At 42.3% G+C, this 17,684-nt stretch overlaps 1 protein-coding gene across 2 annotated transcripts; it reads right to left on the bottom strand.

The window, feature by feature from the left end:
* Positions 1–710: 710 nt before the first annotated feature.
* LOC142098578 (uncharacterized) lies at positions 711–16,910 on the bottom strand. 2 transcript variants are annotated; one of them, XM_075181417.1, is made up of 5 exons: positions 16,858–16,910; positions 15,195–15,455; positions 6,294–6,467; positions 4,368–4,429; positions 711–992 (listed from the first exon to the last, which is right to left on the bottom strand). In XM_075181417.1, the coding sequence occupies exons 2-5, from the start codon at positions 15,439–15,441 to the stop codon at positions 879–881; spliced, it is 597 nt and encodes a 198-aa protein (XP_075037518.1). In that variant the 5' UTR covers positions 15,442–15,455; positions 16,858–16,910; the 3' UTR covers positions 711–878. The 2 variants fall into 2 exon arrangements, with proteins under 2 accessions (XP_075037518.1, XP_075037517.1); XM_075181416.1 differs by lacking the exon at positions 16,858–16,910 and having other exon boundaries at positions 15,195–15,488.
* Between the last annotated feature and the right edge of the window lie 774 nt (positions 16,911–17,684).

The following is a 17,684-nucleotide window of genomic DNA, read 5'->3' as shown; positions in this document are numbered from 1 at the left end:
ACACTGGATTCATTTTGGCTCCTCATTTCCTGAGGATCTACTGCAGCTACTGAAAGAAGTCAGAACACGGTGCATGCATCTGAGGTGTTCTTACAGGACAAGATATATAGCAACGAGTTGTGGTCATGCCCTCAATGTGACGTGGCCATGCCCCCTTTTTGGCGGATAGCATACAAAGCAGAGTCCAATCCATTGGCTAGTATACAAAGCAAAGCTACATCTGGTGGCTAGTGTAAGACAGTCCTCACCCCAATCTATTCACTTACCACCAGGCAGTTAGTCATGTAACTGTTAGTTAGTCATACAACTGACAGCTCCCAGCATGTAGCTGATTAATAGATAGTTTCAGACAGAAAACTGTATACAATCCTGTTTGACTCTATTGGCAATATAGTGCACTGGAAGTTTTCCCCTAATGAGTAAGGGGAAGAGTAGGGCCAGAGAGGTTGGTGGTTGAAGGTGGGTCCACTCGTGGCTTCTTCCTTTACCACCATGATGGTGGCCCTAGGACATCTGACAGCTGTCTCAGTTCCTACATGTTCCATAAAAGTCTCAGTAATTGCAATAGAAACCCAGAATATTTTCCTCCTTCCAGAGAACAATGATGAAGAATTTAACTACAGCAACTGCCACAAAAAAATAAAACAACTCACAAAAATAATAAATGAGAGAGCTGTGCGGACACCATGAAATCACATTCAATTACCAAGTTTCAGAGGAAAATCTATTGTAATTTAAAATAATAAAATAAATTGTAAACATTTGAAACAAATGTACAGTAAATAAGTCCAGAATTGTGTTAAATCCTTTTTTCAAGGTTTATATAACACAGAGAACTGCTAACAAGCTGCATAACTCTTATAGGTTAGTGTGGTATTTTACCAAACCCAAACTCTGTAATTATACCACCATAGAGCGAATGCATAAAGACACAAAACAGTGAGACCAATCATGATGCCAAAAGCACGTTTCCACCGATCAAATGAGTATATCTGAGGGAGAAAAGGAAAAATGTTTAGTTCATTGAATTGTGCTATAAACGCACATGTTTATGTCTCCACTCCTATCAGAACAACAACTTAACCTCCATTCTATGCCAGCAATTTTAGGATGTAGATAAGCGTCAACAGGGTAATGGACACTGTGAGACTGGCACATGATCACACTGTTCTTGTGTTGTAACTATTGCCAGTGTTGTCTTGCCATTATTGGCCATAAATTGGTCTAGTTCTGTGAAAGTCCTAATCGTCTGATTGGCTACAAGTTAGTCTAGTTCTGTTAATGTTCTAATTATTTGATTGGTTACAGGTTGACCTAGATATGGGAATGTTCTAATGATCTTATTGGCTACATGTTGGTCTAACCCTGTGAGTGTTCTAATGCACTGCTTGGATAAAGGTTTGTCTAGATCTGCAAATGTTCTGATGATCTGTTTAGCTACAGGTTGGCCAAGTTCTGTGAATGTTCTAAAGATCTGATTGCCTACATATTAATCTACTTCTTTACATGTTCTCAGGAATTGTGTTTCATATAATTGTGTGATTGTTTTAATGAACCAGTTGGTAGAAAAAAATACAATATGCATTCACTCCATGAACACACACACATCGAAATATGTTAAAAAAAAAAAAGCTGAATTATAGCTTTATTTGCTCATAGGTCTTAGAATATCCTGGATATCATGTATTAATCCATGAACTTTGCAAGAAGAAGCTCTCAGACCATTTTAACTGTCAGACAGTGTAACCAGTGTAACTATATGTGATATGAAAGCACTCACAGATGTGTCATTTTATACTATGTGTCACGTGTTGTAAGCAGATCCTGCTCAGCCTCTAACATCTAACTTCACATAGTCTGATCCTCCTAAATCCCAATAGATTTATCGTCTCTTCTCAGACAGACCTGAAATATTTCAGATTGCTCTGTGAAGTCTGTCTTAATTGCTGAAGGATAAAACAGGGAATACCAACATTTTCAGATAAAACATACCCAGTTGTTTTTTTCTCCAGGTCCTAATGAAATCCCTTTATTAGATAGTCAAATAAAACTCATGTGGGATAGTGATTTTGAATGTATCATTTGAAATGGGAAATTATGTAATATCCTCTGCCAAAGACGACGACCTTTTATGAAGGAGATCACCTAAATCTGTTGTGCTGCAGAGTACACTGGTCACAAGTGACAACTGTTTCATGCTTCAGTTCTGCTTGTTGAGTAGATCAATGTGAGGAATAGCACTTATCTGACTAGGAAATTAACCTGTATTAGGTGTGAATAATTTGGAATAAATTTTGGCTCAATAAATCAAAAAGCAACTAGGATTAAATGGTCTGTTTAAATTAATATTTAGCTGCCAAAATGGTAAAAAAATAAATAAATAGATTCTATAATGAATCATATTTCCAAGCCCATTCTATACATTTATATTAAACTATAGGTAAATGGATACCTCCAAGCATTGTCTACCTGTGTTTAAGGACCAATCCCATCACTCTGACCTTTGCAACATTGCCAAGATTCGCCCTTTTCTTTCCTTAGGTGTCACCAAGACCCACGTACACACTCATCATCTACTGACTCGATTACTCCTCCCCTCTGGCCTTCCTGTCACTGTTCTCTTGCACTGAATGTGGCGTCAAAAATAAAATCCTCTCCCTTCATTCCAATTCTCCTATAGCTCTTTTTAAAGCCCTCATCTGGCTCCCATTCCTTACAGAATACAATTTAAACCATTTCCCCCCACCTCTAAAGACCTCTACATGGCCCCTTCCTCCTACATCTTTCCCCTTTTCAAGAAAAATTCCTCTACTTGCTCCTCGCTACTTGGCTGATCATCTTTAGTTCTCCCTTCCTCCAATCACCATCTCACACTTCCGCCTGCAGGACTTCACCAGTGCTGCTACCCACTTTTAGATCTCCCTGCCCCACCTGACCAGACTTTCCCTCAACCTCCACTGTTTCAAGCATTCCCACATAACTCACCTCTTCACGTTGCCACATCCTTAGTTAACTTCCTCCTCACACTCCACCTGCCCCATCCACTTGTCTCCCTCAACCCCCATCATCTCAGTTTATTCCTCTGCCCTCTGCTATGTTAGCTCTCATGAGCAGGGTCCTCTCTTCCACCTGTCTTCTGTCCTCACCTCCCTGTCCCCATGGAAAGGTTCTTTACCTTCTGCTCTTTGGCTGATGTAATTGCTATTTGTTCATGTCTTTTACTAATGCAAATGTTTGTTCTCTTGCTCCTATATCTATTTGTATGATTTAACTGGTGCACTTTTGTTTTCTGTATCCCTGACTGTATGGCTCTGCGGAATCTGTAATTGATGAAAGTACCACCCTGTTATTAAATCACCATTACCTTGGTACAGACAATTAAATGCTCTTTTTTAAATAAAACAACAAGGACAAATTTCAGAATGACCTTACTGTGTGTTTTATACACATGTTGTTTAACAGAAAAAAGAAGAACTGAATAGTTGCACTGGTGCTCTCTATTCTTGTTGTATGGAGAAATGAATTCTTTAAAACATAACTTTTATTGACTGACTATATCAGCGAAATATAAAATAAACCTATTGGTTTAATGTACCTTAAAACAACATGTGCTATTAAGTATTATGAGTATATATGGGAGCATCCAGCGAATTTTAATAGCATATGTTGTTTTAAGGTACATTAAACCAATAGGTTTATTTTATATTTCGCTGATATAGTCAGTCAATAAAAGTTATGTTTTAAAGAATTCTTTTCTCCATACAACAAGAATAGTGAGCACCAGTGCAACTATTCAGTTCTTCTTTTTTCTGTTAAACAACAATATCTCCAAGTTTAGGTGGCACCCCGTTACTAATTATACTTAATTCTACTTGTATCATAGTAAATCATGGGTTAATGCTCTCTTTCACTTGTGCGACAGACTTAGGTCCCCTTTCCTCTCTTATTACACCTTTAGATATGTTGCATTATATGTGTGTTTCATACACATATCAGATGTGTTCATTTCCATTTTTCAATGATATTTATCTGAATTAAATTCTGACAGACCGCTAACATGAGGAGAGATTTTCTTTGTTTTCCCAGTCATTCATTCTGCACATTTATATGTACCGGTCACCTCGTTTGTTTATCAGTTTTTGAACAACATCTAAAAAACATAACTTCAGCTAGTAACACCTATGGCCTCCCGCAGCTGCCCAATATTCAGGTGAATTCTGTGCCGATACACAAAGTCCCCATCTCCATAAACACCATCATGGGACACAAATCCAGGCACAAAAGTGAAACAAGGGTCAATGATGTCACAAATGAAAAGTCCCAAAAATTATATCTGTAATGGAAATCTAATGTTATTCTATATTTACCTCATCTCTTCTGTACTCACGGAGATGTGGACGTGGACGGAAGAACGAGGTCAAAGTTAGCTCTGTGAAAATGTGACAAAAATTAACATATAATAATTTCAGGACTGGGTGGGTGTTCATAAAATGTACCTTGTTTACCATATCGCACCTGCAGATCATACTGAGGAAATGAGAAATATAAAATGGGAAACATAGAAATGAAGTTAATGATAGACAACATTCTGGCTCAGCGGTTGGCAATGCTGGGATTTGGATCTCATTCCTACCAAAGTTTGGTGACCATGTAGATCTCACACAGCTGCTCCGAGGTTCCTCTCACACTCCAAAAAACATACTGGCAGGTTAATTGGGTTCTGACTAAATGGTCCCTTGTGTTTGTGTGTGTGTCACATGCGGTGGGGAAATTACATTGTGAGCTCCAAAGGTGGTTGTACAGCACTGTGAAATATGTTGGTGCCATATATATATAAAGGATAATATTGATGTTTAATAAATATTTAAGATAATTATTAGTTAAAATAATTTCAATAAACACATGTTGTACTGATAACTATATCTTCTGTCTCCATAAATATATAATTAGTGCACTGCAATAACCTCTCTTCTCAGGGGTGGATTTAAAGCATGTTTGTTGATGGAGAGAAGTCTATTTATTGGTCCATTTATCTGCCAATCTCACTTATTACCAGCTAAGGTTGGGAACACACTGTAGTGTTTTCAGCTATTGGGTCAATCAAATGATAAACGACCGTTTGGCCCAATATTGCATTAATGCGTACGCTCCAGAGATGAACGAGGATAGTTCCAAAGCACAAATCATCGTTTGATTGGAATGTTCAGCAGAACTATAAATCTCGTTCAGCTATAGAACAAGCTTCTTCCAATCCTGCAGTTTGTATACACTCATGATCAGGATCTCCATAGAGTTTACAGAGTCACGATATTTTCACAGTAATGACAGATGAAGAGCACAGATCTGAGAGTAAATCTTTTAAAACATGTATTGTGTGTACGCATGAATCAGATGCTGATCAGGACTTTTTATTTTTCTCAGTCGTTGGTACAATCGTTGTAGATAACACATTGGTCAGAAATTCTGTAGTGTGTACCCGGCCTTACTGTCAGGGCAGACCTGTGCTTATCCCATGCTCATCACATTTTTATACTGTTGTTTTGTCAACTATGTCTGCTGCAAACTGATTCCAGGCAGCTATGAGTACATTCAGTGATATTTAGTAACATTAATCCCAATGCCTATAAAACACCCCACACGTTTGTGTCAGAGCCCCTCTTGCTGTAATTTTATTTTAATGCTAAATATAATCCCCTCTTAGACTTTTGTTGAAATGATTAATATATTTAATTTCAAGGTTATAAACCATATTGTGTAGCCCTCCTTGGTTTCTCTCTATTTTATCAATAGAAGTAGAGACCTCAGTACAATGCTTTAGAATGTTGTAAATAAAACTATGCACATTAGAACCCAGATCTCCCTCCTGCTGCTAACCTCTCTAGGCATGTAGCCAAGTCTTACTTCCTTTATATTTATTAGAAATAATGACTCCAAACCCGTCAGCACGGCTTCAAAGGTTGGGACTGGAAAATCTAGCTAAATAGGAACCTTTCTGAGCATAAACAATAACTTACATCATACAGATTACTGATGGAAATTTTGAAGCATAAGTCTAGCTTGTTGTTTTTTATTATATTAAAATTAGCAAAATTGGCAAAACATTATGAAGAAAAATCTTTTTTTCTGGAAAAACCCAAGTTTTCCGGATAACAGATTCTATTCCTATATGTAATACAATGTGTATAACACAATACAATGTGATAAAGATGTCTGCCAGAAACCAAATGCAGATCCTGTATGTAGAGAAGATGACAGGATAGGACTGACACCTGGGGATATGACTGTCTTCATACCTGTGATTATCTTCTCTATCTGTGATAGTTTAGAGTGTTCTTTATCTGCTGGGCTGAAGAGAAACAGATCCCGGGCCAGTCTTCTGATACTGGGCTGATTCACCAGGATCTTGGCCTTCATCTGATCACTGCAATCCTCCAGATCATCAATCACCACAATCACTTTATTTCTCCCTGTACATTGACAAACACAGTCATGTTTCTTGCTATTCAGAACTCACTGAAAGGTTATACTTGGAATCAAGGGTGTCAGTAAAAGTAACCAGCTTGTCATAATACGGGTTGTTGTGATCAAAATAGAGAACACCAAATGCAGCAATATAATTCTGTAAAGCATTGCTGTCTCATGTTCTTTTCGCTTAATCTATCATACCATGGATGTTCCCCTCACACTGGATGCAGACATATCGGGGCTGATACAGTTGGTCGCTAAATGGATGTAGATACATTTTAAAAAATGTGCACACAAAAACATTTCAAGTGTGAAAGATATTCCTCCAAATAGGCATTTATTTATGTTCTGCATTTGTGTGACCATGCCATTTGTATACTCAGGTTACATTTTAACACCACATCCATCCCATGTCCCAAGTCATACGGAGGTGCAAATGCCATATATACGCACAAGTTTTCAATGGTTCATATACATGTGTTCTATTTGTGGGCACATACATTGCAAATTTGTGGAATTTACCTTACAAACACTATCATAAGTTCAAAGATAATTAAATGAGGAATAAGACCCAATTAATCTCCTACTTATATACTTATCTTGTGCTGCTACTTACCACACCTGATTAGACTCTCCCACAGCTATCAAATCTTTATACAGTCTATGATGTCTCACACTTATCCTGGAGCCTATACTACACCCTCCAATCTTCCTTACTCCCACCTATACTACTCAAACTGGTACACTTTCCCTTCTATCATACTCCCACCTATACTACTCACACTGGTAAACCCCCCTATCTATCCTACTGCCACCTGTACTACTCCCACTGGTACACTCTCCCATCTTCCTTAGTCCCACCTATACTACTCACACTGGTAAACCATTCCATCTATCCTACTGCCGCCTATACTACTTATACTGGTACACCCTTCCATCTATCCTACTCCCACCTGTACTACTCCCACTGATACACCATCTCATCTATCCAACTCCTGCCTATACTACTTATACTGGTACACTTTCCCATCTATCGTACTCCAACCTATACTACCTACACTGGTACACCCTCCCATCTATCCAACTCCCACCTATACTACTCATACTGGTACACCCTCCCATCTTCCTTACTCCCAGCTGTACTACTCACACTGATACACCTTCCCATCTATCTAACTTCCACCTATACTACTCACACTGGTACACTCTCCCATCTTTCTTACTCCTACTTATACTATTCACACTGGTACACCCTCAGATCTATGCAACTTCCACCTATACTACTTACACTGGTACACCCTTCCATCTATCCTACTCCCACCTATACTACTCACACTGGTACACCCTCACATATATCCAACTCCCACCTATACTACTCAGAGTGGTACACTCTCAAATTTATCCAACTCCCACCTATACTACTCACTCTGGTCCACCCTCCAATCTATCCTACTCCCACCTATAATACTCACACTAGTTTACCCTCACACCTACCTACCCTACTCCAACCTATAGGAGGAGCTGAGCAGCATTGTGGTGCCTTACTAATCTATGATAATAGCAACAATAATAAACACATACATGTAGAGACATTACATATCTTTTTTTTTAACAGAACACTTGTAGCTGATCGTTTTTTTCTAATATTTTATCAGATGTTGTATTACCAGTAAAAGTACAACATGTATATGTAAATATTGTAGTGCAAGATAAATATTATATTTTATTAAGCCATCATTGACGGTTTTCTTGTTGGGTTAGTGTTAGGAACCCCTCCAGCCGGCACACCACAACCCGGAGTCTACTCTGCCAGTCAGGTGTTCACTGGAGCCCCTGATGGTGGGGACAGACTGGGCTGCAGACTGACAGAGGGTCGTGAAGTGTGTACCGGCTGGGGAGAACCCAGGCAAGAAGAGTCAGGTCCACGCAGAGGTCAAAGGCCGGCAGCAGGTAACAGTAATGATGAACAAGCTGAGGTCAGAGGTCACAGGCAAAGTAGCAGAACGGGTAAACAAGCCAAGGATCAGGGTCACAGGAAACACAAGCGAAGTCCAATACGAAGCCAAGGGTCATACACGGGAAGTCAAACGTAGATACAGGATACAGGAACTGGAACAAGCAGGTCAGCAGACTGGAGCACAGAAGCTATAACCGGCAATGAGGCAGCAGACCTCATTGCCTTAAGTACAGACACAGACCAATCAGCAGTTGAACACACTCCTGCAGGCTAATTTACTAGTATCCAGCAGAGCCAATCAGGGCTTGCCCCTGACCTACACAGTTGCAGGCTAATGCCTGTTAATAAGCCTAATCAGCCCACAGGCTGCCTGCTATGCGCATGCGCCCGGCTACCAGCACTGCCGGGACGCAGCGCTAGTGTACTAGCGTCTGGCCGTTGCCCTGGTAACGGCCGGACAGGAAGAGGAAATGACGTCCCGGTCGTCAAGGTGACGGCCGGGACGCTGGGGCGCATGAGAAGCGAGCCGCGGCGGCTGTGAGTACCGCCGCGGCTCGTGACAGTACCCCCCCCTTGAGGAGGGGTCAAGGGACCCCGACACCCAGGTTTTCTTGGAAATTTCCTGAAGAATTCCTTCAATTGTTTGGGAGCATGGAGTTGTCTCCGCGGAACCCAAGATCGTTCTTCTAACCCGCGGTTCCTCCACTGTACCAAAAAGTGCACCTGTCCTTGCACTTTTTTGGAATCCAAGATTTTCTGAACACTGTACCTCTGTGGCTTGCCTGAAGACTGGGCTTGAGCTGGATAAAGAACTGGTTTTAACAGAGAACAATGAAATGTGTTTGGAATTCTTAACGAGCCCGGAATTTTTAACCTAAATGCAACAGAGTTCACCTGCTTGATGATGGGAAACGGCCCGATGAATTTAGGGCCCAACTTCTTGCAAGGTTGCTTCAGCCTGATATTTTTTGTAGACAGCCAGACTTTCTGGCCAACCTTAAGAGAGCAGGGGGTACGGTGTCGGTCCGAAAAATTTTTTGCAACAAGTGAGGCTTGTTTTAAAGATGAATGTACTTTCTTCCAGACAACTCTGAGATCCCTGGCAGTGGAACGGATCTCCTGAATACCAACGGACTGGAGTGAATACAAAGAGTTAGATCTGGGGTGGAAACCATAATTGCAAAAGAACGGAGAGGTTTTCGTGGATGAGTGACAGGAGTTGTTACAGGCAAATTCTGCCCAGGGCAACAAGGAGGACCAGTTGTCATGGAACTCCGATATGTAGCATCACAAGAACTTCAGCAAGAACTGGTTAACCCTTTCAGTCTGCCCATTTGACTGAGGGTGGTATGCAGATGATAAACTGACCTTGATTCCCAGGAGGGTACAGAATGATCTCCAGAACTGCGCTATGAACTGGGAACCCCGGTCGGAGACGATGTCTGTAGGGAGTCCATGGAGGCGGAAAATGTGTTGAATGAACAAGATTGCCAAATCTCGAGCAGTAGGAAGCCTAGTGAGTGGAATGAAATGCGCCATCTTGCTGAACCGGTCTACCACGACCCAAATGGTATTGTGTCCCGCAGAGGGTGGCAGATCGACTATAAAGTCCATGGACAGATGTGTCCAAGGTTTACCAGGGGCGGCCAACGGAACTAACTGACCTACCGGGCGAGTCCTGGGAACTTTGTTCCTGGCACAAACTTCACAGGACCGGACGTGACTCTTGACGTCAGCAGACAGAGACGGCCACCATACAGTACGGGAAAGTATCTCTAGTGTTTTGTAGATGCCAGGATGTCCAGCAGTCCGACTGTTGTGTGTTTCAGCAAGAACTGTCTTCCTTAAATGAACTGGGACAAACAACCGTCCTACCGGAGTGTTGTCAGGAGCCAACTTCTGAAACCTTTGTAAGGTACAGCTCAGATCTTGAGTTAATCCGGCATGGACCATGGATACAGGAACAATAGGCTCTGGGTTAGTGACTGGGGCATGATGTGCCAGAAAACTTCTAGACAGAGCGTCTGCTTGAATATTTTTAGAACCAGGACGATAAGTGATAATAAAGTTAAATCGGGTGAAGAACAGTGACCACCGAGCCTGACGGGGGTTTAGGCGTTTAGCTGACTGAATATACTGCAGATTCTTATGATCCGTTATAACGGAGATCTGGTGTGCAGCGCCTTCCAACCAGTGTCGCCATTCCTCAAAGGCCCATTTAATTGCTAGTAATTCTCGATTTCCCACGTCATAATTGGTCTCTGCTGAGGAGAATTGGCGGGAAAAAAAGGCACATGGATGCAAGCGGTGAGTCTGAGGATCCTTTTGTGACAAGATAGCTCCAGCACCGACGTCAGAAGCATCTACCTCGAGAATAAATGGTACCTTTGGGTCCGGGTGTCTAAGGACCTGAGCGGACACAAAAGCTTCCTTTAAGGTTTTAAATGCATTTATTGCTTGCCGTGACCAAACAGCCGGATCACCCCCTTTGCGGGTCAAGGAAACGATAGGAGCCACGATGTCAGCAAAACCGCCAATAAATCTCCTGTAATAATTGGCGAATCCTAGGAATCTCTGGACCGCCTTGAGGTTATTGGGTTGTACCCAATCCAGGATTGCCTGGACCTTGGTGGGGTCCATGGAGAAACCCTCTGAAGAGATTATATAGCCAAGAAAGGATACCTTCTTAACCTCAAACTCACATTTTTCGAGTTTCGCGTAGAGATGATGTTCCCGTAGTTTCTGTAGGACTTGTCTGACATGACTCCGATGTGCCGGCAATGAATTGGAATATATGAGAATGTCATCTAAGTAGACAACAACAAAGTGTCCCAGGAACTCACGTAACACCTCATTAATCAAATCCTGGAACACAGCAGGAGCGTTACTAAGGCCAAACGGCATGACCAAGTATTCGTAGTGGCCCGAGAGCGTGTTGAACGCCGTCTTCCACTCATCACCTGCTCTAATGCGTATGAGGTTATAAGCACCACGAAGGTCGATTTTTGTGAAGACCGTTGCTCCTCTTAATTGATCAATGAGTACAGAGATGAGAGGAAGCGGATAGGTGTTTTTAACCGTAATCATATTCAGTCCCCGATAATCGATACATGGTCTGAGTCCACCGTCCTTCTTGGACACAAAGAAGCACCCAGCCCCTACTGGAGACTTAGATGGCCTGATGAAGCCTTTCTCCAGATTTTCATCAATGTACTCCTGCATGGATTTGGTCTCTGGACCGGAGAGAGAATACAAACGTCCCTTGGGTAGTTTAGTACCTGGAATTAACTCGATGGCACAGTCGAACTCCCGGTGCGGTGGTAGAATATCAGCAGCCTTTTTAGAGAAGACATCCCAGAAGTCATGATACTGGGAGGGAAGCTGCTCCGGAATGGACCGAACCACACGTAGAGGTACTGTCAAACAGGACTGTGAACAATGAGAGCTCCACTGGACAATCTCTCCTTTTGCCCAATCTATGACAGGGTTATGACAGGATAGCCAAGGATGACCTAGAATCAAAGGCACTGACGGGCATTCAATGAGACGAAAGACTATAGATTCGGAGTGGAGAGCCCCAATCCTCAATTGTAGTAGCGGGGTCTCCCAGGTAACCTTACCGCCTGGCAATGGAGCACCATCTAAGCCACATACCGTGATGGTGGATTTGAGTTTAACCCGCGGAATTCCAGCAGAGCGGGCAAACTCGAAGTCCAGGAAGTTACCTGCAGCTCCACTATCAATGAAGGCCGCCAGACCCACAGAACAAGCACTGAACGTGAGCTGTGCAGGAACCAATACCGCATTTTTTTGGGAGACAATTTGTAGACCTAAGTGAACTCTCCCCTCGTTCCCTAGGCATGCTCGTTTCCCGACTTGTTTGGGCAAGAACGGGAGAAGTGGCCTCTTGCGCCACAATATAAACATAAGCCTTGTGACCGTCTCCTGTCTCTTTCCTCAGAGGAAAGACGGTATGCTCCCAATTGCATTGGTTCCTCACCATCCTGGGAGATAGGAACGAAGGCGGATGGAGGAGATGACGTTTCCTTTTCAGTTTTCCGCTCTTTATATCTCCTGTCAATTTTAATGGAGAGGTGCATCAGATCTTCCAGAGAGCTAGGAGACGGGTATTGCACCAGCGAATCTTTAATCTGTTCAGATAGGCCGACACGGAACTGACTACGTAAGGCAGGGTCGTTCCATCCACTGTCAGGTGACCATCTACGGAATTCCGCGCAGTATTCTTCTGCTGACCGTCGGCCTTGTTTCAAGGACCGTAGATGAGCTTCTGCGGAGGCCACTCGATCCGGGTCATCATACAGTAAACCCAATGCCTCAAAGAAGGAGTCTACGGACTGCATGGCCGGACTGGTCTGTGGCAAAGAAAACGCCCAGGACTGGGGGTCACCCTGTAGAAGGGAAATAATAATCCCAACTCGTTGCTGCTCTGAACCGGAGGAGCGGGGTCTCATACGAAAATAGAGCTTGCAGCTCTCCCTGAAGTTCCGAAACAAGGTTCTATCTCCGGAGAACCGATCCGGTAAATTCATTTTGGGCTCACAGATGGGACCTGGAGGAGGTTGTGAAGCTTTTGTGGCTTCTTCTTGAACAGACATACGCTCAGCCAATCCCTGCATCATCTGATACAAAGACTCAACATGGCCTGCTATGGTTTGTGCCGGAGACGGTGTGGATCCACTTGCATCCATCCTAATCTTGTCTCCGTGAGTGGGCCGGTTATAATGTTAGGAACCCCTCCAGCCGGCACAACACAACCCGGAGTCTACTCTGCCAGTCAGGTGTTCACTGGAGCCCCTGATGGTGGGGACAGACTGGGCTGCAGACTGACAGAGGGTCGTGAAGTGTGTACCGGCTGGGGAGAACCCAGGCAAGAAGAGTCAGGTCCACGCAGAGGTCAAAGGCCGGCAGCAGGTAACAGTAATGATGAACAAGCTGAGGTCAGAGGTCACAGGAAAAGTAGCAGAACGGGTAAACAAGCCAAGGATCAGGGTCACAGGAAACACAAGCGAAGTCCAATACGAAGCCAAGGGTCATACACGGGAAGTCAAACGTAGATACAGGATACAGGAACTGGAACAAGCAGGTCAGCAGACTGGAGCACAGAAGCTATAACCGGCAATGAGGCAGCAGACCTCATTGCCTTAAGTACAGACACAGACCAATCAGCAGTTGAACACACTCCTGCAGGCTAATTTACTAGTATCCAGCAGAGCCAATCAGGGCTTGCCCCTGACCTACACAGTTGCAGGCTAATGCCTGTTAATAAGCCTAATCAGCCCACAGGCTGCCTGCTATGCGCATGCGCCCGGCTACCAGCACTGCCGGGACGCAGCGCTAGTGTACTAGCGTCTGGCCGTTGCCCTGGTAACGGCCGGACAGGAAGAGGAAATGACGTCCCGGTCGTCAAGGTGACGGCCGGGACGCTGGGGCGCATGAGAAGCGAGCCGCGGCGGCTGTGAGTACCGCCGCGGCTCGTGACAGTTAGTGGCAATTCACAGCGTCAATTTATGTAGCACTCATACTTGTCAAGTTTAATGACCATAGCTCAAGTGGTAAGTGCTGGGAAGTGGGGCTGCACATCGCCTAATTTGTGTAACAATGACATCATCATGCTGAGAAGGGCCAAAATGACGCTATTCGCTGAAAATCGCGTCGTTTAGGCCCTGTCCCGCCCTCTCACTAGGAAGTAGCCTGGATCTAGGGGAAAGGTCTGCTCTCTTGGGAGTCTGGAAGAACTACTCAGAATTCGGCATCTCACAGACATTGTGTGAGACTAGGCACATATGTCTACACTGTTTCCAAGTTGTACTAGTTTCTCTCTCTAGTATTCTCAGCACAAAGTTTTTTTAATTATGTGCCCTGCAGTTTTGGGGGTTTTAGTCCATGTCCTCTTTTACCATGATATGTGACCCAAGGATACAACAAATATAACATCTGTAAAATTACAATATAACATCTGTAAAATTACTATGGGAGTGCACTATGCTGCAGTTATGTATGCACATACTGAGATTGTACATCACATTCATTGTACAATCACATTGTCAGCTCCAGTGTCAGACACAGCAGTGGTCGGCGGTGTGTGGAGACATTTGATGCTGATAAGGTATAAAAGTCAGAAACAAGCTATAATTAAAGACAAACTATAAAAGGGGACAAATCAGAAAGTTGTATGATGTAATTCTCATATATAAGACTATCACCTATTGTGATAGAGAAACTTGCTATGCAGCTTTCAGTTTAAATATATTTGTAGGGCATTGTCCACTATCTCACGTACTTGTTCTTCCATGCACTGAATATCATCCCATTTACTGACAGCTCTGCGGAACTCTTCTATTCACTATAGAAATAGACAGCAGGGTGTAGCACAGCGGCGAGGTCATCATACACCTGACTGACGCACTAACACTCAGGAGAAAGATCAGAGAGGTCGGTGTGTGATGTATGAGCTCAAGCAACTATATATCTCTGAAACGTTTCTATGTGAACTCAAACCATGCTGAAGACCTGCCTGCATTATACCCATGTGTTGTTGCTTGTGCATCACCTGAACTGTACCTGTGTTATATGAGTTGATTTGGGCCACATTGAAACATTAGCTACACTTTGCTGGATGGAATAAGGATATACAACAAGTCATGTCCATCAAAGATAAAAATTGACTGGTTCACCCATCAGGTGCGGTATAAAAACATCTAATGTAAGTTCATTATTTTATAAAATATTTACATCAGAAAAATTCTCTCACCAAGTTTTCGGGATAAAACCTCCAGGTTTTCGCCATACAAAGAGTCAGTCACGTCGGTAACATTTATCCGCCCTCTGTTTTTTGTGTGGTATAAAATAGCACATGAGATCCCATCTGTGAACAAGCTCGAACGATTGTTGATAATAACAGTTTGGACATTTTCCACTGGAAGGAAAGTATGAAGATGATCTATTAACCATCGGTAGCAATCTGCACTTTCTCTTGAAAAGATTCCAACCGCCATCATCTGCTTTGCTGAGTCTGTATAAGACAAAGTATATTCCATAGTTCTAATCTATAAATACACATCTATAATACACAGAGAAGCTCACTAGTATCAGTGATTACACCTGTCTCTTATACACATGATAACCCTATACTATCCCTTAGAACAGATCAGGCTGTTATGGCCTATTTAAGACATTAGAACATTTCACACATTTAAGACTAGGTGGCACACTGGTTAGCATTGCACCAATAGTACTGGGCTCATTCCAATCAGGGTCCTATCTGTGTGGAGTTTATATGTTCTCCATGTGTCTACCCAGGTTTCCTCTGGGTGCTCTGGTTTCCTCCCACAGTCCAAAAAAAGAATTATAGGTTAAGTGGTTTATGACAAAAAATATACCCTAGAATGTTTAGGGAATGGGGCATGAATTATGAATGTGATGTGAATGATTACATAGGACAGCAACTGGGTGCACCAAACATGGGTGCCTCATAATCGAAAAAATGCATACCTCCCAACATTTAGAATCCAAAAAGCGGAACAAAAACAAGCCCCACCCCCGATCCACTCAAACTCCACCCACAAATGGACATTTGGGTAAAAGTCCACTAACTTTTCTGTTAAGCCATCGCTACTTTTGTGGCTCCCGAATCGGGATGTCACGTCAAAATCGGGACAGTTGGGAGGTATGAAAATATAAAATGCTTTGAGACCTAAAGGGAGAAAAGAGCTATATAATAAATATCAATATTAGTGTCACGTGGCAAAGATCCTATTTTAAAAAAAAAAAACAATATGGGAAACTTGTAAATCCATTCATAAAAGAAGAGTTTATTAACGGAGTGTGAAAACAAACATTTGTACTGATGCAAATTTTACTTTCATATAGTTGTTTAATCCAGGATAAATCATACTTGCCAACTCTTCCAGAATATCCGGAAGACTCCCGCATTTCGGGTGAGTCTTATGGACTCCCAGCAGAGTATGGCAATCACCCGCATCTGCATACTTCCTAGTTAAGTGGGTAGGATTAGGTCCAAAACGCTGCGATTCACCGGGAATCGCTGCGATTTTTGGAGCCCCGACCCCTGCACGCCCACCTTCCCTCGGCACCTCCTGGATCGTACTTACTGTCACTTTACATCACACTGTTACACTTGTACACACTTGTGTATCTTGTGTATCTGTACAAAAACAGTTTATATGCTCAAAGCATCTACAGCCTGACTGCCAACATTTCATTTAGCATGCTATTAAAGTTTATAAGACAATAAGCTTGTTACATACTTTTAGATAGGCTGATACGTTATGGTGCAGAATATTCTTTATGGAGTTTAGGAGTATCAGTAATTCTGGCTAAATAAATTTTCGATGAGATTCGCACACTTGTATAATCCTGCTTTGATATAATACAATCAGATTAACACACCATACCTCGCTGATACACGTCTTCTGTCTGACAACACTACATTTATGCAGGAAATTATGTTGTAATTCCTGTTTGCTCAAAATAACAGTCACAATGTTTCACACTGTTGGCTGATAACACTGAGCTTAACATATAATTTACTTTCACTTTACATCTTACTGTTAACTCTTGTGTATCTGTAGAAAAATATCAGATAAATAAAGCTTTTTATGTTTGAAACAACTACAGTCTGCACGGCTGCCAACATGCCATATAATGTGCTATGAGATTTTAAACTATGTATATTCAAGGAAAGACAATAAATGTGTTATATGAATTTAGAAGGCAAATAGGCTGATAACTTTATGGTGTAGAACAGGGGTGTCCAACCTTTTAGCTTCCCCGGGCCACATTGGTAGACGACGAGTTGGTTTGGGCCGCACATAAGACACACTAACAATAACGATAGCTGATCATCCAAAAAACCATAGAAAACATAGTAAACATATATATATGAGAAAAAAAGTGATATATATATATATATATATATATTTTATATATATATATATATATATATATATATATATATATATATAGATAGATATATAGATATATATAGTATTTCAAGTAGAAGTATGTAGCAGGGAGATAAGGTCCATGATGCTCCAGGACCAGGTGACTTTTTTTTTTACTGGTCAGCGTCCCTTGAAATAATAAAAAAAATCCCCCTTAACTTACCTTTTAATTGGCTTGTTCTCCTGTCCTCTTCTCTTCTTTTCGCCAATTCTGTGCTGCCGATTGTTCTTCTCGCGCGGGTGACTCCTCTGTGCTGCGCTCCGCAATGGATGTTGGG

This window comes from Mixophyes fleayi, chromosome 7, assembly GCF_038048845.1.
Source record: "Mixophyes fleayi isolate aMixFle1 chromosome 7, aMixFle1.hap1, whole genome shotgun sequence".
NCBI classification, from domain to species: domain Eukaryota; kingdom Metazoa; phylum Chordata; class Amphibia; order Anura; family Limnodynastidae; genus Mixophyes; species Mixophyes fleayi.
Note: the sequence above shows the minus strand (reverse complement) of the source record. Positions and strands in the feature narration are given on the sequence as shown.